The sequence below is a fragment of the Bufo gargarizans genome, chromosome 5 (genome assembly GCF_014858855.1).
Source record: "Bufo gargarizans isolate SCDJY-AF-19 chromosome 5, ASM1485885v1, whole genome shotgun sequence".
In the NCBI taxonomy this organism is placed as follows: Eukaryota; Metazoa; Chordata; class Amphibia; order Anura; family Bufonidae; genus Bufo; species Bufo gargarizans.
This window is the reverse complement of record NC_058084.1, coordinates 105,911,535-105,939,283: the sequence shown is the minus strand read 5'-3', so window position 1 is coordinate 105,939,283 and position 27,749 is coordinate 105,911,535. Positions and strand designations below refer to the sequence as shown.

At 45.7% G+C, this 27,749-nt stretch overlaps 1 protein-coding gene across 3 annotated transcripts in view; it reads left to right on the top strand.

The window, feature by feature from the left end:
• TRIM55 (tripartite motif containing 55) overlaps positions 1-27,749 on the top strand; it is a 220,542-nt gene that overhangs the window by 104,201 nt on the left and 88,592 nt on the right. For all 3 annotated transcript variants that reach the window (XM_044293173.1, XM_044293174.1, XM_044293176.1), the window contains exon 5: positions 921-1,154. In XM_044293173.1, the coding sequence (XP_044149108.1) occupies positions 921-1,154 (234 nt within the window). The remainder of the gene's footprint in view (positions 1-920; positions 1,155-27,749) is intronic.

The window sequence follows — 27,749 nt, the reverse complement described above, 5'->3', positions numbered from 1 at the left end:
GCAGAAAGAAGCATGTTTTCTTCCAGGATACCTTTGTACGTGGCTTGAGTCAGGTGTCCTTCAAAAAGACAAATTTGTCCAATTCCAGCCGTGCTGAAACACCTCTACATCATCACCGATCCTGCATCAAATTTCACAGTGGGTACGAGACAAAGTGGATATAGGCCTTACCAGGTCTACGTCTAAACATTGCACAACCTGTTGGTGTTGGGCAAAGCTGAAAATTGGACTTATCAGAGAAGATGACCTTACTCCAGTCCTCTATGGTCCATTCCTTATGGTCTTTTGCAAACTTCAGCCTGGCTCTTCTTTGTTTCTCATTGATAAAGTCCTTTTTTTAGCTTTGCAAAACTTCAGCCCTGCCTCTAGAAGCCTGTTTTGAAATGTCCTCATCTCAAATTTCACCTCAGCTCCCGCTTGCTATTCTTTTTGTAGGTCACTTGATGTCATACTACTTACATCATACTACTAGATTCAAATGAGGTGGCGGTCATAACAGTCAGTAAACAGTTGTTTCCTCCCACTTTCTGTCTGCAACTTTATTGTCCCCAATGTTTGCTACTTCTCCTTGTTCTTATAAATCGCTGTCTTTGAAATTTTTAGGATGGAAGCAACCTTACACTCACTGTATCCCCCTGCCAGTAAAGCTAGAATTAAACCTCCTTTTCCTCACACTGAACTTTTATTTTCAATTCTTTTGGCATGGTCTGTAGTTATTTATTTTATTGCAAATTCTTCTAATTTACTACTAGCATTGCTTTTGCCATCCAGCTGGTTCTATAACAAGAGAATAGTGAGGACCACAGGAGTGGTTTTTATGCTAAGATTTAGTTTAGGAGATCATTTATTCAGCACCTTAAATAGAATGAGGTGTGCTCTGTGCTGAGACAACATTTCAAATAATGTTCTTTGTCTTTTAGGAAAACAGTAGAAGACAGAAAGAACAGCTGAGTGAGAAATTCGATTACTTATATGCAGTTCTTGAAGAAAGGAAAGGTGAACTGACTCAAGTTATCACAAGAAACCAAGAAGAGAAACTTGAATATGTTAAGTCGTTAATGAAGAAGTATGCAGATCATATGGAAATTGTCGCAAAGCTAGTAGAATCAGGAATTCAGTTCATGGATGAGCCTGAAATGGCAATGTTCCTTCAAGTAAGTGTATGAATGCATGTGATTTACTTCGACTGATGGAGATTCTAAATATAAAGTGAAACTTATTGCTTTCAGGTCTGTTCAACTCCCACTAAACTATCACCAATATGTTGATATCTTTATTAGATAACTGTACAAGTATACAACAGTTATATCTATAGTGTATGCTAAGAAGTTTTCCCGGATTACAAAAAAAAAGGACACAAAGACACGGGGCTTTTCACTCTTGTGATTCCAAGCAATTAGCTGTCTTATACAGGGGAACCTGATAAACGTTCAGGTCCTCTGCATGGGAAATCAAATCTTTAGCACTAGTACTTTTAACAGAAATATTGTACATAAATGAGACTTTGCACATCTATTATTACAGCAACTCTAGCATAAATCGGAGGAGTTTATTAGAATGTAAAGCGTTTGGTTGGCCCCCTTCAAAAATCGTTTTACAGCTTAATATTTTTCATTTATGTATATAGTTCCACTTCCAAAGATGAATAAGCACATCACCTTCAGTGTTCCCTCTAAGCCTTGGCAGCTGCTGAGCGGGGTCGGCTCAGAGCTGGGCACAGCGCCATCAAAGGTGGGCGATAGGAAAACCTAAGATAATTGTCACTTCAAAGAGCATACAAACCTTAGCGCCATCCCGTACAATATACAGTATAATCCCTGCACCATCCCGTACAATATACAGTATAATCCCTGCACCATCCCGTACAATATACAGTATAACCCCTGCACCATCCCGTACAATATACAGTATAACCCCCTGCACCATCCCGTACAATATACAGTATAACCCCTGCACCATCCCGTACAATATACAGTATAACCCCCTGCACCATCCCGTACAATATACAGTATAACCCCTGCACCATCCCGTACAATATACAGTATAGTCCTCTCTGTGATCACTGGACATTGGTCTCCGTATAAAAACCATACAGGGAAAAAAAATCTTTGATCCAGAGAACTTACATAGAAAAACTAATAACCAAGAGGCTAAACAAAACCCAGTTTCTGACCCTTATGTTAAAACATAATTTTCATTTTATTGCTCTAAGGCCTCGTTCACACTTCAGTGTTTGGTCAGTGATTTCCATCAGTGATTTGTGAGCCAAAACCAGGTGCAGCTCTAAACATAGAACAGGAGCAGATTTTTCCCTTCTACCTCATGTCTATGGAGGCTCCACTTCTGGTTTTGGCTCACAAATCACTGATGGAAATCACTGACCAAACACTGAACTGTGAACTAGGCCTAATACCTAAACACCTAAAGGAAAAAAATAATTTAAAAAAGCTGCTGTTTCTCTAGATGACCTTATGTTGAGAGTAGTGGTAATAGAGTCTCAAGGGTCTATAAAAGCATCTACACTATTTTTACAAATCATTGAGACTCTATTAACACTACTATCAACATAAGGTCATCTAGAGCAGCGTTTCCCAACCAGTGTGCCTCCAGCTGTTGCAAAACTACAACTCCCAGCATGCCCGCACAGCCAAAGGCTGTCCAGGCATGCTGGGAGTTGTAGTTTTGCAACAGCTGGAGGCACACTGGTTGGGAAACACTGATCTAGAGAAACAGCAGCTTTTATTTTTTTCCTTTCTCTTTAGGTGTTAAAATAGAACTTTAATTAGATTGCTGTAACACCTAAACACCTAAAGGGGGAAAAAAGAAAGACTGTGCTGGGCTGGCGGCGCTGCTGTTGCTGTGGGCTGTGGCAGGGCCGGGGTGAAAAGGGGAGAAAAATACGTTATAAAAAAGTCTGATAAATACCAGTGTGAATGAAGGACTGTTAAAAGGGGTTAATAACTACTGAAGGCCCTTCACAGTAGTTATTAACCACTTCAGCAGTCCCCCATTCACAGTAGTTATTAACCACTTCAGCAGTCCCCCATTCACAGTATTTATTAACCACTTCAGCAGTCCCCCATTCACAGTATTTATTAACCACTTCAGCAGTCCCCCCTTCACTGAAGAGGGGACTAGTGAAAGGGGTTAATAAATACTTTGAATGGGGGACTGCTGAAGTGGTTAATAAATACTGTGAATGGGGGACTGCTGAAGTGGTTAATAACTACTGTGAAGGGCCTTCTGTAGTTATTAACCCCTTTTAACAGTCCTTCATTCACACTGGTATTTATCAGACTTTTTTATAACGTATTTTTCTCCCCTTTTCACGCTGGCCCGGCTACAGCCCACAGCAACAGCAGCGCCGCCAGCCCAGCACAGTCTATCAATTTCTTTCAGACCAGACACGGCCACTACCTCAGCAAACTCTGTGCCCGCGCTCCTCAGAGTTCCCTTCCTTCTCCCACGAATCCTGCAGCGCCAATAAGTGCGCGAACAGCGGTGTGTGTGTGACGTCTGACGTTATGTAGGCGGCGCCCCGCTGTGCTGAGCCGCATAAGACTACGAGGAGGACGTCGGCGCCGTCACGCACAAGTCTGACGAGTGACGACAAGAGCTGGCATTTTGCCAGCAGTGTTAGCGAACTAGGCATGAGCGAGTGAGCGGGCATTATAAAATTGTGAGCGGGGCCACAATAATTGCTGCGCGGCCGCCCACCCGCGCAGCTTAGAGGGAACACTGATCACCTTACTGATTATGTACAGAGAGTTACAGCATGCAATTAAATCCCAGAGCTGCATTCATTATTCAGCATTCCTCAGAGCTGAAACCTTCCAGCGCTGCTTGCTTACTTATTGCCTGCACAGAGTTTGTTCTGGTCTTGAGAATTATTTACACCATGTTTAAAGTAATCTGATGTAAGATCAATATAGGTGAATCTGATAAGCTTTTATATAATATATATATATACAGTCCAGTATATACACAGTATATTTGTGGTCCTGGCTACGGCGAGAAGCCTGGTGTGTGAGTCTGAACCTAATCTAACTAAGTGGCTAGTGGTGTGCCTTTAGCCACGTAATGGGGGTAGGCCAAATAAAGGGGGGGGAAAATGTGAGTAGGAAATGGTTAGGATACAACCCTTTTATTGTAGATGGTAGCATTACAGTACTAAGTCAGAGAAAGCTCTGGCGATTTCGGCTTTTGGATGCGGGATGTATTGTGAAAAACAAGATGACTTCCATCGACCCATTTTGCGTATGATATGAGCCGGGACCCCGTGTTTGGATGCGGCGGAGGCGGCTCCGATCCGGAATGAATGGCCTGGGGGTCGAACCCTAAACCTGATGCGAGGCTGCGTATGTGTTTGATGAACTGTGAGGATGAAAGTGGCCATGAAGGGAAAGGAAGAAGAGGGCTGGTTGGAGCCTCGTCGCCCAGGGTAGTTAGTAACCTGTTGAGGATGGTCACAGGGCAACAAGGGTTGGTAGTAGGGAAATATTCAATGCATACAGGGGGCCCTATTTGCGAGGTTTTGGAAATGGGTAAGGTGAAGATGAAACGCTCGTGTCTGCGGGTGAGCTGGCTTAGTACGGGGCCTGTATTGTGAGGGGAGGTGCTGGTGAATTCCCTGGGCCGGAGAAAACAGTAGAAACTTAGATAGAGGGCAGCTTTGAGAATGCTGCTTCTGAATGGACCAAAAGGACTGCCGTCTAGGGAGGGTGAGATTTTCCTGAACAAGTCCCCTGAGATGGGTTGCCTGGAGGGTTCGGACTTGTTTGAGATCTTCTGAATACCCCGCAATGTGGCTTTACTGGCATAGGAAGAAAAAATGGAGTTGCTGTCCGGATGACAGATCATGAGGTGATGCTGGACCCCTGACAAATACAACCTGATGGTGCTGTACGAAAGGTGTAGGTCTTTGTGGCAGTATGCCAGGAAATCCATGATGAATGTGACTTCGCTCGCGTTGCCCCTAGGATGAAGGTGAGAAAAAACCTTGAAAGCCTTCCAACCTGACTGGTAGTTCCTGGTGGAGTTCTCGGACAGGGACTTGCGGATGAGAGACTGAGCCACTAATATGTGCCTGTCTAGTCCAAGACTCCAGTGAGGGACGAACAGGGAGATGCCGTTCCATTCTGATAGGAAGACCCTCCACATGGCTAGGTCGGCCAGGGCTTCTCGATCCAGCTGAATCAGTGAGACTTGCGTTGTGGCTGTAGGCAACAATTGGAGGAGTCTTGACGTGAAGGATCGACCCTGTGGCATGATCCGGGCGGCGAAATTGAGAGAGCCCAGCAACGACTGTAGGTCGCCCTGGATCCTACGTGAGTGGAAATGGACGTTTGGAGTCTGACTAATTTGTCCTCTGAGAGTCTGGCGTCCATTCTGCGGGTGTCTAAAGAGATGCCTAAGAAAGTGATGACCGTGGAAGAGCCATCGACCTTCGATGGCGCCACTGGGACCCGTAAAGCGGTGAAAATGTTGAGGAGACTTTCCAACCTGTCGGGCACGTGGCTGGGGTTCTCGACCAGTAAGAAGTCATCCAAGTAATGGATTACTCTGGGACAGTTGCCGTGGTTTACCAGAATCCAATGGAGGGCCTGGGCGAACTGATCAAAGAGCCAGGGGCTGCTCTTTGACCCGAACGTGAGGTGGGTGGCGGAATAGTACTGGTCCCTCCATTTGATTCCGTGAAACCCCCAACAGGTGAGGTTGGATTGGCAACAGCTTGAAGGCGTCCGAGGTATCCGCCTTCGAAAGCCGAGCGCCCGCCCCCAGTAGTAGTGCATCGAATATTCTTCAGACGGGATCAAAGAGTTGACTCGGGACACTGGATGCATGAGGCGCTGACAAATCGTAAATCAAACGCTTTTTATTGGTGTTTCTTTTGCTGACCAGACCAATGGGGCTTACCCTATAGACCTGGAAAGGAGGTCGGGAAAAGGGGCCTACGATGAATCCCTTCTGCAACTCGACCTGCAGAAGAGAGTCCTCCATGGCTGACACGAGGTTGGGGGCCTCCCATGTGGCTAGTACCCCACATCCCCTGACGAAGCCACTTCTGTGGCGAAACATGTCGGGTGGGGTGTAATTGTGCTGCGCTTCAGTTTTAGGCTACTTTCACACTAGCGTTCGTCGGTCCGCTCGTGAGCTCCGTTTGAAGGGGCTCACGAGCGGACCCGAACGCAGCCGTCCAGCCCTGATGCAGTCTGAATGGAGCGGATCCGCTCAGACTGCATCAGTCTGGCGGCGTTCAGCCTCCGCTCCGCTCGCCTCCGCACGGACAGGCGGACAGCTGAACGCTGCTTGCAGCGTTCGGGTGTCCGCCTGGCCGTGCGGAGGCGTGCGGATCCGTCCAGACTTACAATGTAAGTCAATGGGGACGGATCCGTTTGAAGATGCCACAATATGGCTCAATCTTCAGGCGGATCCGTCCCCCATTGACTTTACATTGAAAGTCTGGACGGATCCGTACGAGGCTATTTTCACACTTAGCTGTTATATGCTAAAATAATGCAGACGGATCCGTTCTGAACGGAGCCTCCGTCTGCATTATTATGATCGGATCCGTTCAGAACGGATCCGATCGAACGCTAGTGTGAAAGTAGCCTTAGACAGTCCAAGCATGGAATCCCAGTGAGCGATTTGTTACTGAGGGCAAGTTAGCTAGACATATGTGTGGTTATTAAACCAATTGAATCACTGCACAGTACAGAGAGATAAAGACAGGGGCGGCATAGAGTTAGTGCTCAGCAACGATGTATGCCATTGAGACACGTGTTTTTTACACATTGTAGGGGCAATTGACTAAAGTGCTATACCTGTGAAATAAACAGGCAAAGATCAACTACAATAAATGTTGTGTGGTTGGACTTTTGCACCATTCAGTCATCCAACAGCCTGCCTTCCATGCACATACGCGTTGTGTTAGGTGTTAGGTGTTTCACAGTAATAAATGCAAAATGGAGGTGAAATTTAAAAATGTTATTTTTGTTTTGCAAACTTTCAATTTCAATCAATTTTTTGGAACACAGCAGGTGATAAAATAGAAATAAAACTCCAGGTGTATTACTCAGATTCTTCAGTTTTCAGAAAATTCCCACCTGTGGCCCTAGAGTGCTTATTGACTCAAATATCGGCCTCACAATTGAAGGAGCACTTTGTTGTTTTTCGGGAACTCAATTTTTTCGGATGTTTTTCAGGCACAATTTCTGGTTTGCAGCAGCCTTGAGGTACAAAAATATAAGAAACACCCCCAAAAGGTCCAATTTTGGAAACTACACCTCTCAAGGAATTAATATAAAATTTGTTACAATTCAAGCATGAAAATAAGAAATGACATATTAACAATAATATGTAATTTTATCTCAATTTCTTTTTAATTTTTAAAAGAGTTAAAAAAATCACCAAAAAATTGCTATGCATTTTCTCCTGAATAGGCAATTCCCCACATGTGGTCATAACCTGCTGTTTGGACATGCAACAGGGCTCAGAAGGGAAGGGGATTTTATTGAAATGGGTTTGGGCACCATGTCGAACTTACAACACCCCTGAGGTATCAGTAGAGTGGAAACCTCAAGAAATAACCCAATTGTTGAAACTACAAGGACTTCAGCTAGGGGTGTACTGTTGGTTTTCACCCAATGGTGGGTCATAGAATTTATTAAGATTGTACCATGAAAATGCTAATCTAATTACTTTTTTCCAATCGTATGTTGCTTTGCCCCCATTTTTTAATTCTTACAAGTAAAAAAAGCACCACATAAATTGTTGCACAATTTCTTCCGAGTACAAAAATACCACATATGTGGTAGGAAAGAAGTGCCATTTGGATTTTGGAACATGAAATTTGCTGACATTTTTAAAAGCTATACCTTTTTATGTTTTGTTGACAGAGCTGTGTGAGGGCTAGTTTTTGTCAGACAAGATTGATCACATGATCTAACCCCTCAGGTGAACATTGTCAAAAAAGTAAAATAAAAACTGTGCTAAAACAAAACTTTTTGTCATCTTACATCACTAAAAGTGAAACACCAAGCGATCAAAAAGGCGTTTCCCCACCAAAATAGTATCAAAATAGTATCAATCTAGCTATCACCTCATCCCACAAAAAATTAGCCCCTGCCCAAAACAATCGCCCAAAAAAAAAACTATGGCTCTCAGACTATGAAGACACTAAAACGTATATTTTTTTTTGTTTCAAAAAATATTAGTGTATAAAACTTTAATAAATTAAAAAAAGTAGACATATTAGGTATTGCCACGTCCATAATGACCTGCTCTATAAAAATATCACATCAGTTAAAACCGTAAATAAAAACTGTAAAAAGCCATTTTTTTCCTTTTACATTACAAACAGTGTAATACCAAGCGATCAAAAAGTCATACGCACCCCAAATCATACCAATCTATCCGTCATCTCATCCCTCAAAAAATTAGACCCTACCTAAGACAATCACCCAAAAAAAAGAAACTATGACTCTCAGAAAATGGAGACACTAAAACATGTATTTCTTTGTTTCAAAAAATGCTGCTATTGTGTAAAACTTTAATAAATAATAAAAGTATACATATTAGGTATCGCTGCATCCATAATCACCTGCTGTATGACAATTTCACATGACCTAAGCCCTCAGGTGACCACCGTAAAAAAAAAGCTATTTTTTGTCACCTTATATCACAAAAAGTGTAATACCAAGCGATCAAAAAGTCATACACATTCCAAACATAAACCAATAAAACCATAATCTCATCTTGCAAATAATAAGACCCTGCATAAGACAGTCGTCCAAAAAAAAAAAAAACTATGGCTTTCATAAAATGGAGACACCAAAAAAAAATTTTTTTTCAAAAATGCTTTATTATGTAAAACTGAAACAAAACAACCAAAACGTGTAGTCATATTTGGTATTGTCGCATCCGTAACAACCTGCTCTATAAAAATAGTTCATGATCTAACCTGTAAGATGAACATTGTAAATAACCCAAAAATTAAATGTTGCCAAAACAGCTATTTTTTGTTACCTTGCCTCACAAAAAGTGTAATGGATTAGGCAGTGGCTGAGGGACAGGCAACAGAGGGTTGTAGTCAATGGAGTATATTTAGACCAATATCTTGTTACCAGTAGGGTACCTCAGGGATCTGTTCCTGGGACCCATATTGTTTAATATCTTTATCAGCGAAATTGCAGAAGGCCTCAATGGTAAGGTGTGTCTTTTTGCTGATGACACAAAGATTTGTAACTGGGTTGATGTTCCTGGAGGGATACACTAAATGGAAAAGGATTTAGGAAAACTAGAGGAATGGTAAAAAATCTGGCAACTAAAATTTTATGTTGATAAGTGCAAGATAATGCACTTGGGACGTAAAAACCCAAGAGCAGAATATAAAATCTGTGATTTAGGGATCATAATTTCAGAAGACTTAAAGGTAGGCAGACAATGTCAAAGAGCAGCAGGAAATGCTAGCAGAATGCTTGGGTGTATAGGGAGAGGAATTACCAGTAGAAAGAGGGAGGTGCTCATGCCGCTCTACAGAGCACTAGTGAGACCTCATTTGGAGTATTGTGCTCAGCACTGGAGACCATATCTCCAGAAGGATATTGATACTTTGGAGAGAGTTCAGAGAAGAGCTACTAAACTAGTACATGGATTGCAGGATAAAACTTACCAGGAAAGATTAAAGGACCTTAACATGTATACCTTGGAAGAAAGACGAGACAGAGGGGATATGATAGAAACTTTTAAATACATAAAGGTAATCAACAAGGTAAAAGAGGAGAGAATATTTAAAAGAAGAAAAACTGCTACAAGAGGACATAGTTTTAAATTAGAGGGGCAAAGGTTTAAAAGTAACCAGCAAGTATTATTTTACTGAGAGAGTAGTGGATGCATGGAATAGCCTTCCTGCAGAAGTGGTAGCTGCAAATACAGTGGAGGAGTTTAAGCATGCATGGGATAGGCATAAGGCCATCCTTCATATAAGATAGGGCCAGGGGCTATCCATAGTATTCAGTATATTGGGCAGACTAGATGGGCCAAATGGTTCTTAACTGCCGACACATTCTATGTTTCTATGTAATATAGAGCAACAAAAAATAATATGTACCTTAAAATAGTACCATCAAAACTGCCACCTTATCCCGTAGTTTCCAAAATGGGGTCAGTTTTGGGAGTTTCTACTCTAGGGGTGCATTAGGGGGTCTTCAAATGTGACATGGCCCTTCAAAAACCATATGGCATTCCTTTCCTTCTGCGCCCTGCCGTGTGCCTGTACAGCAGTTAACAATCACAAATGGGGTATTTCTGTAATCTACAGAATCAGGGTAATAAATATTGAGTTTTGTTTAGCTGTTTACCCCTGCTTTGTTACTGGAAAAAAATTGAATACAATGGAAAATCTGCCAAAAAAGTGACATTCTGAAATTTCATCTAAATTTTCCTTTAATTCTTGTAGAACACCTAAAGGGTTTACAAAGTTTGTAAAATCAGTTTTGAATACCTTGAGGGGTGTAGTTTCTAAAATAGGGTCATTTTGGGGTGGTTTCTATTATGTAAACCTCACAAAGTGACTTCAGACCTGAACTGGTCCTTAAAAAGTTTTGGAAATTCTCAGAAAAATTTCAAGATTTGTTTCTAAACTTCTAAACCTTCTAGTGTCCCCAAAAAATAAAATGGCATTCACAAAATGATCCAAACATGAAGTAGAAATATGGGAAATGTAAAGTAAAAACTATTTTTGGAGGTATTACTGTCTATTCTAAAAGTAGAGAAATAGAAATTTGAAAATAAAAAAAATATTGGGTAAATTTTGCATTTTTTTTAATATTTTTTTTTACTCAATTTTACCACTGTCATAAAGTACAATATGAGACGAGAAAACAGTCTCAGAATGGCTTGGATAAGTAAAAGTGTTTTAAATTTATTACTAGTGTTGATCACGAATATTCGAATTGCACATTTTAATCGCGAATATCGGCACTTCGAGAATTCGCGAATATCTAGAATATCGCAAAATATATTCGTAATCGCGAATATTCGATTTTTTTAAAATACCAGTTCATGCAAATTTTCATGCAATCGAGAAAATAATGCCTGGAGATAACGAATTCTCGAATATATGGCGAATATTCGCTAAATATTACGAATTCGAGTATTGCCCCTGCCGCTCATCACTAGTTATTACCACATAAAGTGGCACATGTCAGATTTGCTAAAAAATGGCCTGGTCCTGAAGGTAAAAACTAGCTAGGTCTTGAAGGGTTTAAAGGAGTTGTCTCACCTCATTATTTACAGGCTCCCTCGTGGCTCTCGGGGCCTCCGTTCCCTGTCTGCTGGTGGTGGAGCTGAAGGCACAGTGAGCAGGGCAGGGAGGATGCAACCCTGCCCCTTGCTTGTTCATGCTTGCACCCTGTAAATCCTATGAGCTTGTTGTAAAGCTCAGACAAGGTGACTGGGCCGGGAGTGACTGCACATGCACCATAATATGTGGGCGCTCGCTCCTGTGAAACCCAGCCACCAGATCAGCCGGCCAATAGGGTTTCTGTGCGCCTGTAATGTTATCAGCGGTCGCCGCGCAGGAGGTAACCCCTAGAAACGAGCATGGAATTTGGAGCACTATAAAGAGGAATAAGAGGTGACAGAGGCAAATTGGAAAATGGATCTATATTACAGAAACCATCCTAGGACTACAAGAAAGTGATTCAATGGGGATTACTGAGGTGAGACAACCCTTTTAAAATTACAGTAGTGTTAAAAAATAGCAGTCCAAAATCATTAACCTGATGTGTAGTAGATAGAGTTGAGCGAACACCTGGATGTTCGGGTTCGAGAAGTTCGGCCGAACTTCCCGGAAATGTTCGGGTTCGGGATCCGAACCCGATCTGAACTTCGTCCCGAACCCGAACCCCATTGAAGTCAATGGGGACCCGAACTTTTCGGCACTAAAACGGCTGTAAAACAGCCCAGGAAAGGGCTAGAGGGCTGCAAAAGGCAGCAACTTGTAGGTAAATCCCCTGCAAACAAATGTGGATAGGGAAATGAATTAAAATAAAAATTAAATAAATAAAAATTAACCAAAATCAATTGGAGAGAGGTCCCATAGCAGAGAATCTGGCTTCCCGTCACCCACCACTGGAACAGTCCATTCTCAGATATTTAGGCCCCGGCACCCAGGCAGAGGAGAGAGGTCCCGTAACAGAGAATCTGGCTTCATGTCAGCAGAGAATCAGTCTTCATATCATAGCAGAGAATCAGGCTTCACGTCACCCACCACTGCAACAGTCCATTTTCATAAATTTAGGCCCAGCACCCAGGCAGAGGAGAGAGGTCCCGTAACAGAGGATCTGGCTTCATGTCAGCAGAGAATCAGTCTGCATGTCATAGCAGAGAATCAGGCTTCACGTCAGCCACCACTGCAACAGTCCATTGGCATATATTTAGGCCCAGCACCCAGGCAGAGGAGAGAGGTCCCGTAACAGACAATCTGGCTTCATGTCAGCAGAGAATCAGTCTGCATGTCATAGCAGAGAATGAGGCTTCACGTCACCCACCACTGCAACAGTCCATTTTCATAAATTTAGGCCCAGCACACAGGCAGAGGAGAGAGGTCCCGTAACAGACAATCTGGCTTCATGTCAGCAGAGAATTAGTCTGCATGTCATAGCAGAGAATGAGGCTTCACGTCAGCCACCACTGCAACAGTCCATTGGCATATATTTAGGCCCTGGCACCCAGACAGAGGAGAGGTTCATTCAACTTTGGGTAGCCTCGCAATATAATGGTAAAATGAAAATAAAAATAGGATTGAATGAGGAAGTGCCCTGGAGTCCAATAATATATGGTTAAGGGGAGGTAGTTAATGTCTAATCTGGACAAGGGACGGACAGGTCCTGTGGGATCCATGCCTGGTTCATTTTTATGAACGTCACCTTGTCCACATTGGCTGTAGACAGGCGGCTGCGTTTGTCTGTAATGACGCCCCCTGCCGTGCTGAATACACGTTCAGACAAAACGCTGGCTGCCGGGCAGGCCAGCACCTCCAAGGCATAAAAGGCTAGCTCTGGCCACGTGGACAATTTAGAGACCCAGAAGTTGAATGGGGCCGAACCATCAGTCAGTACGTGGAGGGGTGTGCACACGTACTGTTCCACCATGTTAGTGAAATGTTGCCTCCTGCTAACACGTTGCGTATCAGGTGGTGGTGCAGTTAGCTGTGGCGTGTTGACAAAACTTTTCCACATCTCTGCCATGCTAACCCTGCCCTCAGAGGAGCTGGCCGTGACACAGCTGCCTTGGCGACCTCTTGCTCCTCCTCTGCCTTGGCCTTGGGCTTCCACTTGTTCCCCTGTGACATTTGGGAATGCTCTCAGTAGCGCGTCTACCAACGTGCGCTTGTACTCGCGCATCTTCCTATCACGCTCCAGTGCAGGAAGTAAGGTGGGCACATTGTCTTTGTAGCGTGGATCCAGCAGGGTGGCAACCCAGTAGTCCGCACAGGTTAAAATGTGGGCAACTCTGCTGTCGTTGCGCAGGCACTGCAGCATGTAGTCGCTCATGTGTGCCAGGCTGCCCAGGGGTAAGGACAAGCTGTCCTCTGTGGGAGGCGTATCGTCATCGTCCTGCCTTTCCCCCCAGCCACGCACCAGTGATGGACCCGAGCTGCGTTGGGTGCCACCCCGCTGTGACCATGCTTCATCCTCATCCTCCTCCACCTCCTCCTCATCCTCGTCCTCCTCGTCCTCCAGTAGTGGGCCCTGGCTGGCCACATTTGTACCTGGCCTCTGCTGTTGCCAAAAACCTCCCTCTGAGTCACTTCGAAGAGACTGGCCTGAAAGTGCTAAAAATGACCCCTCTTCCTCCTCCTCCTCCTCCTCCTGGGCCACCTCCTCTTCCATCATCGCCCTAAGTGTTTTCTCAAGGAGACATAGAAGTGGTATTGTAACGCTGATAACGGTGTCATCGCCACTGGCCATGTTGGTGGAGTACTCGAAACAGCGCAACAGGGCACACAGGTCTCGCATGGAGGCCCAGTCATTGGTGGTGAAGTGGTGCTGTTCTGTAGTGCGACTGACCCGTGCGTGCTGCAGCTGAAACTCCACTATGGCCTGCTGCTGCTCGCACAGTCTGTCCAGCATGTGCAAGGTGGAGTTCCACCTGGTGGGCACGTCGCATATGAGGCGGTGAGCGGGAAGGCCGAAGTTACGCTGTAGCGCAGACAGGCGAGCAGCAGCAGGATGTGAACGCCGGAAGCGCGAACAGACGGCCCGCACTTTATGCAGCAGCTCTGACATGTCGGGGTAGTTGTGAATGAACTTCTGCACCACCAAATTCAGCACATGCGCCAAGCAAGGGATGTGCGTCAAATTGGCTAGTCCCAGAGCTGCAACGAGATTTCGCCCATTATCACACACCACCAGGCCGGGCTTGAGGCTCACCGGCAGCAACCACTCGTCGGTCTGTTGTTCAATACCCCGCCACAACTCCTGTGCGGTGTGGGGCCTGTCCCCCAAACATATGAGTTTCAGAATGGCCTGCTGACGTTTACCCCGGGCTGTGCTGAAGTTGGTGGTGAAGGTGTGTGGCTGACTGGATGAGCAGGTGGAAGAAGAGGAGGAGGAAGCCGAGAAGGAGGAGGTGGCAACAGGAGGAAAAGAATGTTGCCCTGCGATCCTTGGCGGCGGAAGGACGTGCGCCAAACAGCTCTCCGCCTGGGGCCCAGCTGCCACTACATTTACCCAGTGTGCAGTTAGGGAGATATAGCGTCCCTGGCCGTGCTTACTGGTCCACGTATCTGTGGTTAGGTGGACCTTGCCACAGATGGCGTTGCGCAGTGCACACTTGATTTTATCGGATACTTGGTTGTGCAGGGAAGGCACGGCTCTCTTGGAGAAGTAGTGGCGGCTGGGAACAACATACTGTGGGACAGCAAGCGACATGAGCTGTTTGAAGCTGTCTGTGTCCACCAGCCTAAATGACAGCATTTCATAGGCCAGTAGTTTAGAAATGCTGGCATTCAGGGCCAGGGATCGAGGGTGGCTAGGTGGGAATTTACGCTTTCTCTCAAATGTTTGTGAGATGGAGAGCTGAACGCTGCCGTGTGACATGGTTGAGACGCTTGGTGACGGAGGTGGTGGTGGTGGTGTTGGTGGTACATCCCCTGTTTGCTGGGCGGCAGGTGCCAACGTTCCTCCAGAGGCGGAGGAAGAGGCCGAGGCGGCAGCAGCAGAAGAGGTAGCAGGGGGAGCCTGAGTGACTTCCTTGGTTTTAAGGTGTTTACTCCACTGCAGTTCATGCTTTGCATGCAGGTGCCTGGTCATGCAGGTTGTGCTCAGGTTCAGAACGTTAATGCCTCGCATAAGGCTCTGATGGCACAGCGTGCAAACCACTCGGGTCTTGTCGTCAGCACATTGTTTGAAGAAGTGCCATGCCAGGGAACTCCTTGAAGCTGCCTTTGGGGTGCTCGGTCCCAGATGGCGGCGGGCAGTAGCAGGCGGAGTCTCTTGGCGGCGGGTGTTCTGCTTTTGCCCACTGCTCCCTCTTTTGCTACGCTGTTGGCTCGGTCTCACCACTGCCTCTTCCTCCGAACTGTGAAAGTCAGTGGCACGACCTTCATTCCATGTGGGGTCTAGGACCTCATCATCCCCTGCATCGTCTTCCACCCAGTCTTGATCCCTGACCTCCTGTTCAGTCTGCACACTGCAGAAAGACGCAGCAGTTGGCACCTGTGTTTCGTCATCATCAGAGACATGCTGAGGTGGTATTCCCATGTCCTCATCATCAGGAAACATAAGTGGTTGTGCGTCAGTGCATTCTATATCTTTCACCGCTGGGGAAGGGCTAGGTGGATGCCCTTGGGAAACCCTGCCAGCGGAGTCTTCAAACAGCATAAGAGACTGCTGCATAACTTGAGGCTGAGACAGTTTCCCTGGTATGCATGGGGGTGATGTGACAGACTGATGGGGTTGGTTTTCAGGCGCCATCTGTGCGCTTTCTGCAGAAGACTGGGTGGGAGATAATGTGAACGTGCTGGATCCACTGTCGGCCACCCAATTGACTAATGCCTGTACCTGCTCAGGCCTTACCATCCTTAGAACGGCATTGGGCCCCAACATATATCGCTGTAAATTCTGGCGGCTACTGGGACCTGAGGTAGTTGGTACACTAGGACGTGTGGATGTGGCAGAACGGCCACGTCCTCTCCCAGCACCAGAGGGTCCACTAACACCACCACGACCATGTCCACGTCTGCGTCCCTTACTAGATGTTTTTCTCATTGTTATGGTTCACCACAACAACAAAAATATTATTTGGCCCAATGTATTGTATTCAAATTCAGCGGGATATAAATTTGAGGCCTAGTATTTAGGCGCTGGGTGACCGGTATGGATTTTGTGACAGAATTAGACTTGGAAATGCACAGTAGCGTGTGTGTGAAGTTATTCTGAATGACCCTATGTGCACCTTGAATATTATATACCCTTTTAGGGATAGATTTCAAATAGCTCTGATATAGCAGGAACCACTAAATTATGAAATTGCTAAATTGGGAATTGTACTTCAACCCAGAACAAAAAATGTGCTTTGACGGACACTAAATAACTTTCCCAGCCACAACAGTACAGCGGTAACGAGAGATTTAGCGGGATATAAATTTGAGGCCTAGTATTTAGGCGCTGGGTGACCGGTATGGATTTAGCGACAGAATTAGACTTGGAAATGCACAGTAGCGTGTGTGTGAAGTTATTCTGAATGACCCTATGTGCACCTTGAATATTATATACCCTTTTAGGGATAGATTTCAAATAGCTCTGATATAGCAGGAACCACTAAATTATGAAATTGCTAAATTGGGAATTGTACTTCAACCCAGAACAAAAAATGTGCTTTGATGGACACTAAATAACTTTCCCAGCCACAACAGGACAGCGGTAACGAGAGATTTAGCGGGATATAAATTTGAGGCCTAGTATTTAGGCGCTGGGTTACCGGTATGGATTTAGCGACAGAATTAGACTTGGAAATGCACAGTAGCGTGTGTGTGAAGTTATTCTGAATGACCCTATGTGCACCTTGAATATTATATACCCTTTTAGGGATAGATTTCAAATAGCTCTGATATAGCAGAAACCACTAAATTATGAAATTGCTAAATTGGGAATTGTATTTCAACCCAGAACAAAAAATGTGCTTTGACGGACACTAAATAACTTTCCCAGCCACAACAGGACAGCGGTAACGAGAGATTTAGCGGGATATAAATTTGAGGCCTAGTATTTAGGCGCTGGGTGACCGGTATGGATTTAGTGACAGAATTAGACTTGGAAATGCATAGTAGCGTGTGTGTGAAGTTATTCTGAATGACCCTATGTGCACCTTGAATATTATATACCCTTTTAGGGATAGATTTCAAATAGCTCTGATATAGCAGGAACCACTAAATTATGAAATTGCTAAATTGGGAATTGTACTTCAACCCAGAACAAAAAATGTGCTTTGACGGACACTAAATAACTTTCCCAGCCACAACAGGACAGCGGTAACGAGAGATTTAGCGGGATATAAATTTGAGGCCTAGTATTTAGGCGCTGGGTGACCGGTATGGATTTAGTGACAGAATTAGACTGGGATATGGCCAAAAAATAACCACACTATTGCTGGTTAAATGCACTTGGTGACGGGCGCAGCTTGCCCCTGATGTAGTATATGGCCAAAAAATGAACAGACTATTGCTGGTTAAATGCACTTGGTGTCACAGCTTGACGAACCACACTACTGAGGGTTAAATGCACTTGGTGACGGGCGCAGCTTGCCCCTGATGTAGTATATGGCCAAAAAATGAACAGACTATTGCTGGTTAAATGCACTTGGTGACGGGCGCAGCTTGCCCCTGATTTAGTATATGGCCAAAAAATGAACAGACTATTGCTGGTTAAATGCACTTGGTGTGATAGCTTGACCAACCACACTACTGAGGGTTAAATGCACTTGGTGATGGGCGCAGCTTGCCCCTGATGTAGTATATGGCCAAAAAATGAACAGACTATTGCTGGTTAAATGCACTTGGTGACGGGCGCAGCTTGCCCCTGATTTAGTATATGGCCAAAAAATGAACAGACTATTGCTGGTTAAATGCACTTGGTGTGATAGCTTGACCAACCACACTACTGAGGGTTAAATGCACTTGGTGACGGGCGCAGCTTGCCCCTGATGTAGTATATGGCCAAAAAAATGAACAGACTATTGCTGGTTAAATGCACTTGGTGACGGGCGCAGCTTGCCCCTGATTTAGTATATGGCCAAAAAATGAACAGACTATTGCTGGTTAAATGCACTTGGTGTGATAGCTTGACCAACCACACTACTGAGGGTTAAATGCACTTGGTGACGGGCGCAGCTTGCCCCTGATTTAGTATATGGCCAAAAAATGAACAGACTATTGCTGGTTAAATGCACTTGGTGTGACAGCTTCACCCTGATGTAGGCTTTAGCCAAAAAACAACCACACCATTGAGGGTTAAATGCACTTGGTGACAGGCGCAGCTTGCCCCTGATTTAGTATATGGCCAAAAAATGAACAGACTATTGCTGGTTAAATGCACTTGGTGTGACAGCTTCACCCTGATGTAGGCTTTAGCCAAAAAACAACCACACCATTGAGGGTTAAATGCACTTGGTCGCAGCTTGGATGCACTTGGTCGCAGCACCGCACAAGACACAAAATGGCCGCCGATCACCCCAGAAAAAAGTGACTGACAAACGGTCTGGGCAGCCTAAAAACAGTGAGTGAGCATTTGAATTTCAGCAGCTCAATGATGCACAGCTGCAGATCGATCGATTAATCAAGTGAAGTCCTTTGGAGGAGTTAATCTGCCTAATCTCGCCCTACTGTCGCATCCGCAACCTCTCCCTACGCTAATCAGAGCAGAGTGACGGGCGGCGCTATGTGACTCCAGCTTAAATAGAGGCTGGGTCACATGGTGCTCTGGCCAATCACAGCCATGCCAATAGTAGGCATGGCTGTGACGGCCTCTTGGGGCAAGTAGTATGACGCTTGTTGATTGGCTGCTTTGCAGCCTTTCAAAAAGCGCCAAGAAAGCGTCACAAAAGCGCCAAGAAAGCGACGAACACCGAACCCGGACTTTTACGAAAATGTCCGGGTTCGGGTCCGTGTCACGGACACCCCAAAATTCGGTACGAACCCGAACTATACAGTTCGAGTTCGCTCATCCCTAGTAGTAGAGTAATAGAAAAAAACAGACCCAACAATTAGGACATGCATGACGCTCATTCTGAGTAACTGAATCATTAATGAAAAGGGGCTTGTTCAAAATAATAGCAATAAGTTAAATTAGTGAAGTCATTCATTCTGTTCATTGTGGCCCTATTTTAAATAAGGAGGTTGGCAAATGTTGCACACGTTGGCACACATTGGCTGTAGTGAATTTCCTTCTAAAATACTGGGGAACATGGGTTATTCCAGACATAGTTCCTGAACAACAACATGCTTTGATCAAAAAGTTGATTAGAGGGGGAAAACATATAGAGAAGTGCAGCGAGTTTTGGAAACCAAAACCTGAAAGACGTGGAAGGAAGCGGGGAACTACTGCTTGAATCGATCGAAGAATAGCCAAATTGGCAAATGGCACAGCCAATATACCTCCAGAAAGATCTGAAGTTACCAGTGAGTACTGCTACAATCTAAAGATGATTAAGTGAAGGCAAGTTACTAGCAATAACTCCCTGTACAGTGCTGTTGATGAAATTTTTTTGCTGAAGAACACATTGACCTGCCCAAAGAGGAACTTGCACTTTTCAAAAGGGGACCTTATCTGGGTATAGGTATAATGACTACATCCATACAAAAAAGCCAAATGGCAAAATACCAAACTTATATCTCAATAAAATATAACCTTTAATTAACACTGTTAAAACTGATTTGTGAGCAAAACACAAACAATGGGGGACATTTATCAATAATGGTGTAATTTGTGCCAAAAAAATAATAACGCTACAAATTAGGGATGAGCGAACTCGAACTGTATAGTTCGGGTTCGTACCGAATTTTGGGGTGTCCGTGACACGGACCCGAACCCGGACATTTTCGTAAAAGTCCGGGTTCGGGTTCGGTGTTCGTCGCTTTCTTCGCGCTTTTGTGACGCTTTCTTGGCGCTTTTTGAAAGGCTGCAAAGCAGCCAATCAACAAGCGTCATACTACTTGCCCCAAGAGGCCATCACAGCCATGCCTACTATTGGCATGGCTGTGATTGGCCAGAGCACCATGTGACCCAGCCTCTATTTAAGCTGGAGTCACATAGCGCCGCCCGTCACTCTGCTCTGATTAGCGTAGGGAGAGGTTGCGGCTGCGACAGTAGGGCGAGATTAGGCAGATTAACTCCTCCAAAGGACTTGATTAACTGATCGATCTGCAGCTGTGGATCATTGAGCTGCTGATCCTCAATTGCTCACTGTTTTTAGGCTGCACAGACCGTTTGTCAGTCACATTTTTCTGGGGTGATCGGCGGCCATTTTGTGTCTTGTGGTGCGCCAGCACAAGCTGCGACCAAGTGCATTTAACCCTCAATGGTGTGGTTGTTTTTTGGCTAAAGCCTACATCAGGGTGAAGCTGTCACACCAAGTGCATTTAACCAGCAATAGTCTGTTCATTTTTTGGCCATATACAAAATCAGGGGCAAGCTGCGCCTGTCACCAAGTGCATTTAACCCTCAATGGTGTGGTTGTTTTTTGGCTAAAGCCTACATCAGGGTGAAGCTGTCACACCAAGTGCATTTAACCAGCAATAGTCTGTTCATTTTTTGGCCATATACTAAATCAGGGGCAAGCTGCGCCTGTCACCAAGTGCATTTAACCCTCAATGGTGTGGTTGTTTTTTGGCTAAAGCCTACATCAGGGTGAAGCTGTCACACCAAGTGCATTTAACCAGCAATAGTCTGTTTATTTTTTGGCCATATCCCAGTCTAATTCTGTCACTAAATCCATACCGGTCACCCAGCGCCTAAATACTAGGCCTCAAATTTATATCCAGCTAAATCTGTCCCTAGTGCTGTAGCTGGGCGAGTTATTTAGTGTCCGTTCAAGCACATTTCTTGTTCTGGGTTGAAATACAATTCCCAATTTAGCAATTTCATAATTTAGTGGTTTCTGCTATATCAGAGCTATTTGAAATCTATCCCTAAAAGGGTATATAATATTCAAGGTGCACATTGGGTCATTCAGAATAACTTCACACACACCCGCTACTGTGTATTTCCAAGTCTAATTCTGGCACTAAACCCATACCTGTCACCCAGCGCCTAAATACTAGGCCTCAAATTTATATCCCGCTAAATCTGTCCTTAGTGCTGTAGCTGGGCGAGTTATTTAGTGTCCGTTCAAGCACATTTCTTGTTCTGGGTTGAAATACAATTCCCAATTTAGCAATTTCATAATTTAGTGGTTTCTGCTATATCAGAGCTATTTGAAATCTATCCCTAAAAGGGTATATAATATTCAAGGTGCACATTGGGTCATTCAGAATAACTTCACACACACCCGCTACTGTGTATTTCCAAGTCTAATTCTGGCACTAAACCCATACCTGTCACCCAGCGCCTAAATACTAGGCCTCAAATTTATATCCCGCTAAATCTGTCCTTAGTGCTGTAGCTGGGCGAGTTATTTAGTGTCCGTTCAAGCACATTTCTTGTTCTGGGTTGAAATACAATTCCCAATTTAGCAATTTCATAATTTAGTGGTTTCTGCTATATCAGAGCTATTTGAAATCTATCCCTAAAAGGGTATATAATATTCAAGGTGCACATTGGGTCATTCAGAATAACTTCACACACACCCGCTACTGTGTATTTCCAAGTCTAATTCTGGCACTAAACCCATACCTGTCACCCAGCGCCTAAATACTAGGCCTCAAATTTATATCCCGCTAAATCTGTCCTTAGTGCTGTAGCTGGGCGAGTTATTTAGTGTCCGTTCAAGCACATTTCTTGTTCTGGGTTGAAATACAATTCCCAATTTAGCAATTTCATAATTTAGTGGTTTCTGCTATATCAGAGCTATTTGAAATCTATCCCTAAAAGGGTATATAATATTCAAGGTGCACATTGGGTCATTCAGAATAACTTCACACACACCCGCTACTGTGTATTTCCAAGTCTAATTCTGGCACTAAACCCATACCTGTCACCCAGCGCCTAAATACTAGGCCTCAAATTTATATCCCGCTAAATCTGTCCTTAGTGCTGTAGCTGGGCGAGTTATTTAGTGTCCGTTCAAGCACATTTCTTGTTCTGGGTTGAAATACAATTCCCAATTTAGCAATTTCATAATTTAGTGGTTTCTGCTATATCAGAGCTATTTGAAATCTATCCCTAAAAGGGTATATAATATTCAAGGTGCACATTGGGTCATTCAGAATAACTTCACACACACCCGCTACTGTGTATTTCTAAGTCTAATTCTGTCACTAAACCCATACCTGTCACCCAGCGCCTAAATACTAGGCCTCAAATTTATATCCTGCTAAATATCTCGTTAACGCTGTCCTGTTGTGGCTGGGAAAGTTATTTAGTGTCCGTCAAAGCACATTTTTTGTTCTGGGTTTAAATACAATTCCCAATTTAACAATTTCATAATTTAGTGGTTTCTGCTATATCAGAGCTATTTGAAATCTATCCCTAAAAGGGTATATAATATTCAAGGTGCACATTGGGTCATTCAGAATAACTTCACACACACCCGCTACTGTGTATTTCCAAGTCTAATTCTGTCACTAAACCCATACCTGTCACCCAGCGCCTAAATACTAGGCCTCAAATTTATATCCTGCTAAATCTCTCGTTAACGCTGTCCTGTTGTGGCTGGGAAAGTTATTTAGTGTCCGTCAAAGCACATTTTTTGTTCTGGGTTGAAATACAATTCCCAATTTAGCAATTTCATAATTTAGTGGTTTCTGCTATATCAGAGCTATTTGAAATCTATCCCTAAAAGGGTATATAATATTCAAGGTGCACATAGGGTCATTCAGAATAACTTCACACACACGCTTCTGTGCATTTCCAAGTCTAATTCTGTCACTAAATCCATACCGGTCACCCAGCGCCTAAATACTAGGCCTCAAATTTATATCCAGCTAAATCTGTCCCTAGTGCTGTAGCTGGGCGAGTTATTTAGTGTCCGTTCAAGCACATTTCTTGTTCTGGGTTGAAATACAATTCCCAATTTAGCAATTTCATAATTTAGTGGTTTCTGCTATATCAGAGCTATTTGAAATCTATCCCTAAAAGGGTATATAATATTCAAGGTGCACATAGGGTCATTCAGAATAACTTCACACACCCGCTACTATGCATTTCCAAATCTAATTCTGTCACTAAACCCATACCTGTCACCCAGCGCCTAAATACTAGGCCTCAAATTTATATCCCGCTAAATCTCTCGTTACCGCTGTCCTGTTGTGGCTGGGAAAGTTATTTAGTGTCCGTCAAAGCACATTTTTTGTTCTGGGTTGAAATACAATTCCCAATTTAGCAATTTCATAATTTAGTCGTTTCTGCTATATCAGAGCTATTTGAAATCTATCCCTAAAAGGGTAGATCATATTGAAGGTGCACATAGGGTCATTCAGAATAACTTCACACACACGCTTCTGTGCATTTCCAAGTCTAATTCTGTCACTAAATCCATACCGGTCACCCAGCGCCTAAATACTAGGCCTCAAATTTATATCCCGCTGAATTTGAATACAATACATTGGGCCAAATAATATATTTGTTGTTGTGGTGAACCATAACAATGAGAAAAACATCTAGTAAGGGACGCGGACGTGGACATGGTCGTGGTGGTGTTAGTGGACCCTCTGGTGCTGGGAGAGGACGTGGCCGTTCTGCCACATCCACACGTCCTAGTGTACCAACTACCTCAGGTCCCAGTAGCCGCCAGAATTTACAGCGATATATGGTGGGGCCCAATGCCGTTCTAAGGATGGTAAGGCCTGAGCAGGTACAGGCATTAGTCAATTGGGTGGCCGACAGTGGATCCAGCACGTTCACATTATCTCCCACCCAGTCTTCTGCAGAAAGCGCACAGATGGCGCCTGAAAACCAACCCCATCAGTCTGTCACATCACCCCCATGCATACCAGGGAAACTGTCTCAGCCTCAAGTTATGCAGCAGTCTCTTATGCTGTTTGAAGACTCCGCTGGCAGGGTTTCCCAAGGGCATCCACCTAGCCCTTCCCCAGCGGTGAAAGACATAGAATGCACTGACGCACAACCACTTATGTTTCCTGATGATGAGGACATGGGAATACCACCTCAGCATGTCTCTGATGATGACGAAACACAGGTGCCAACTGCTGCGTCTTTCTGCAGTGTGCAGACTGAACAGGAGGTCAGGGATCAAGACTGGGTGGAAGACGATGCAGGGGACGATGAGGTCCTAGACCCCACATGGAATGAAGGTCGTGCCACTGACTTTCACAGTTCGGAGGAAGAGGCAGTGGTGAGACCGAGCCAACAGCGTAGCAAAAGAGGGAGCAGTGGGCAAAAGCAGAACACCCGCCGCCAAGAGACTCCGCCTGCTACTGACCGCCGCCATCTGGGACCGAGCACCCCAAAGGCAGCTTCAAGGAGTTCCCTGGCATGGCACTTCTTCAAACAATGTGCTGACGACAAGACCCGAGTGGTTTGCACGCTGTGCCATCAGAGCCTTATGCGAGGCATTAACGTTCTGAACCTGAGCACAACCTGCATGACCAGGCACCTGCATGCAAAGCATGAACTGCAGTGGAGTAAACACCTTAAAACCAAGGAAGTCACTCAGGCTCCCCCTGCTACCTCTTCTGCTGCTGCCGCCTCGGCCTATTCTGCTGCTGCCGCCTCGGCCTCTTCCTCCGCCTCTGGAGGAACGTTGGCACCTGCCGCCCAGCAAACAGGGGATGTACCACCAACACCACCACCACCACCTCCGTCACCAAGCGTCTCAACCATGTCACACGCCAGCGTTCAGCTCTCCATCTCACAAACATTTGATAGAAAGCGTAAATTCCCACCTAGCCACCCTCGATCCCTGGCCCTGAATGCCAGCATTTCTAAACTACTGGCCTATGAAATGCTGTCATTTAGGCTGGTGGACACAGACAGCTTCAAACAGCTCATGTCGCTTGCTGTCCCACAGTATGTTGTTCCCAGCCGGCACTACTTCTCCAAGAGAGCCGTGCCTTCCCTGCACAACCAAGTATCCGATAAAATCAAGTGTGCACTGCGCAACGCCATCTGTGGCAAGGTCCACCTAACCACAGATACGTGGACCAGTAAGCACGGCCAGGGACGCTATATCTCCCTAACTGCACACTGGGTAAATGTAGTGGCAGCTGGGCCCCAGGCGGAGAGCTGTTTGGCGCACGTCCTTCCGCCGCCAAGGATCGCAGGGCAACATTCTTTGCCTCCTGTTGCCACCTCCTCCTTCTCGGCTTCCTCCTCCTCTTCTTCCACCTGCTCATCCAGTCAGCCACACACCTTCACCACCAACTTCAGCACAGCCCGGGGTAAACGTCAGCAGGCCATTCTGAAACTCATATGTTTGGGGGACAGGCCCCACACCGCACAGGAGTTGTGGCGGGGTATAGAACAACAGACCGACGAGTGGTTGCTGCCGGTGAGCCTCAAGCCCGGCCTGGTGGTGTGTGATAATGGGCGAAATCTCGTTGCAGCTCTGGGACTAGCCAATTTGACGCACATCCCTTGCTTGGCGCATGTGCTGAATTTGGTGGTGCAGAAGTTCATTCACAACTACCCCGACATGTCAGAGCTGCTGCATAAAGTGCGGGCCGTCTGTTCGCGCTTCCGGCGTTCACATCCTGCTGCTGCTCGCCTGTCTGCGCTACAGCGTAACTTCGGCCTTCCCGCTCACCGCCTCATATGCGACGTGCCCACCAGGTGGAACTCCACCTTGCACATGCTGGACAGACTGTGCGAGCAGCAGCAGGCCATAGTGGAGTTTCAGCTGCAGCACGCACGGGTCAGTCGCACTACAGAACAGCACCACTTCACCACCAATGACTGGGCCTCCATGCGAGACCTGTGTGCCCTGTTGCGCTGTTTCGAGTACTCCACCAACATGGCCAGTGGCGATGACACCGTTATCAGCGTTACAATACCACTTCTATGTCTCCTTGAGAAAACACTTAGGGCGATGATGGAAGAGGAGGTGGCCCAGGAGGAGGAGGAGGAGGAAGAGGGGTCATTTTTAGCACTTTCAGGCCAGTCTCTTCGAAGTGACTCAGAGGGAGGTTTTTGGCAACAGCAGAGGCCAGGTACAAATGTGGCCAGCCAGGGCCCACTACTGGAGGACGAGGAGGACGAGGATGAGGAGGAGGTGGAGGAGGATGAGGATGAAGCATGGTCACAGCGGGGTGGCACCCAACGCAGCTCGGGTCCATCACTGGTGCGTGGCTGGGGGGAAAGGCAGGACGATGACGATACGCCTCCCACAGAGGACAGCTTGTCCTTATCCCTGGGCAGCCTGGCACACATGAGCGACTACATGCTGCAGTGCCTGCGCAACGACAGCAGAGTTGCCCACATTTTAACCTGTGCGGACTACTGGGTTGCCACCCTGCTGGATCCACGCTACAAAGACAATGTGCCCACCTTACTTCCTGCACTGGAGCGTGATAGGAAGATGCGCGAGTACAAGCGCACGTTGGTAGACGCGCTACTGAGAGCATTCCCAAATGTCACAGGGGAACAAGTGGAAGCCCAAGGCCAAGGCAGAGGAGGAGCAAGAGGTCGCCAAGGCAGCTGTGTCACGGCCAGCTCCTCTGAGGGCAGGGTTAGCATGGCAGAGATGTGGAAAACTTTTGTCAACACGCCACAGCTAACTGCACCACCACCTGATACGCAACGTGTTAGCAGGAGGCAACATTTCACTAACATGGTGGAACAGTACGTGTGCACACCCCTCCACGTACTGACTGATGGTTCGGCCCCATTCAACTTCTGGGTCTCTAAATTGTCCACGTGGCCAGAGCTAGCCTTTTATGCCTTGGAGGTGCTGGCCTGCCCGGCAGCCAGCGTTTTGTCTGAACGTGTATTCAGCACGGCAGGGGGCGTCATTACAGACAAACGCAGCCGCCTGTCTACAGCCAATGTGGACAAGCTGACGTTCATAAAAATGAACCAGGCATGGATCCCACAGGACCTGTCCGTCCCTTGTCCAGATTAGACATTAACTACCTCCCCATAACCATATATTATTGGACTCCAGGGCACTTCCTCATTCAATCCTATTTTTATTTTCATTTTACCATTATATTGCGATGCTACCCAAAGTTGAATGAACCTCTCCTCTGCCTGTGTGCTAGGCCTAAATATATGCCAATGGACTGTTGCAGTGGTGGCTGACATGAAGCCTGATTCTCTGCTATGACATGCAGACTAATTCTCTGCTGACATGAAGCCAGATTGTCTGTTACGGGACCTCCCTCCTCTGCCTGGGTGCTGGGCCTAAATTTATGACAATGGACTGTTGCAGTGGTGGCTGACGTGAAGCCTCATTCTCTGCTATGACATGCAGACTGATTCTCTGCTGACATGAAGCCAGATTGTCTGTTACGGGACCTCTCTCCTCTGCCTGTGTGCTAGGCCTAAATATATGCCAATGGACTGTTGCAGTGGTGGCTGACGTGAAGCCTGATTCTCTGCTATGACATGCAGACTGATTCTCTGCTGACA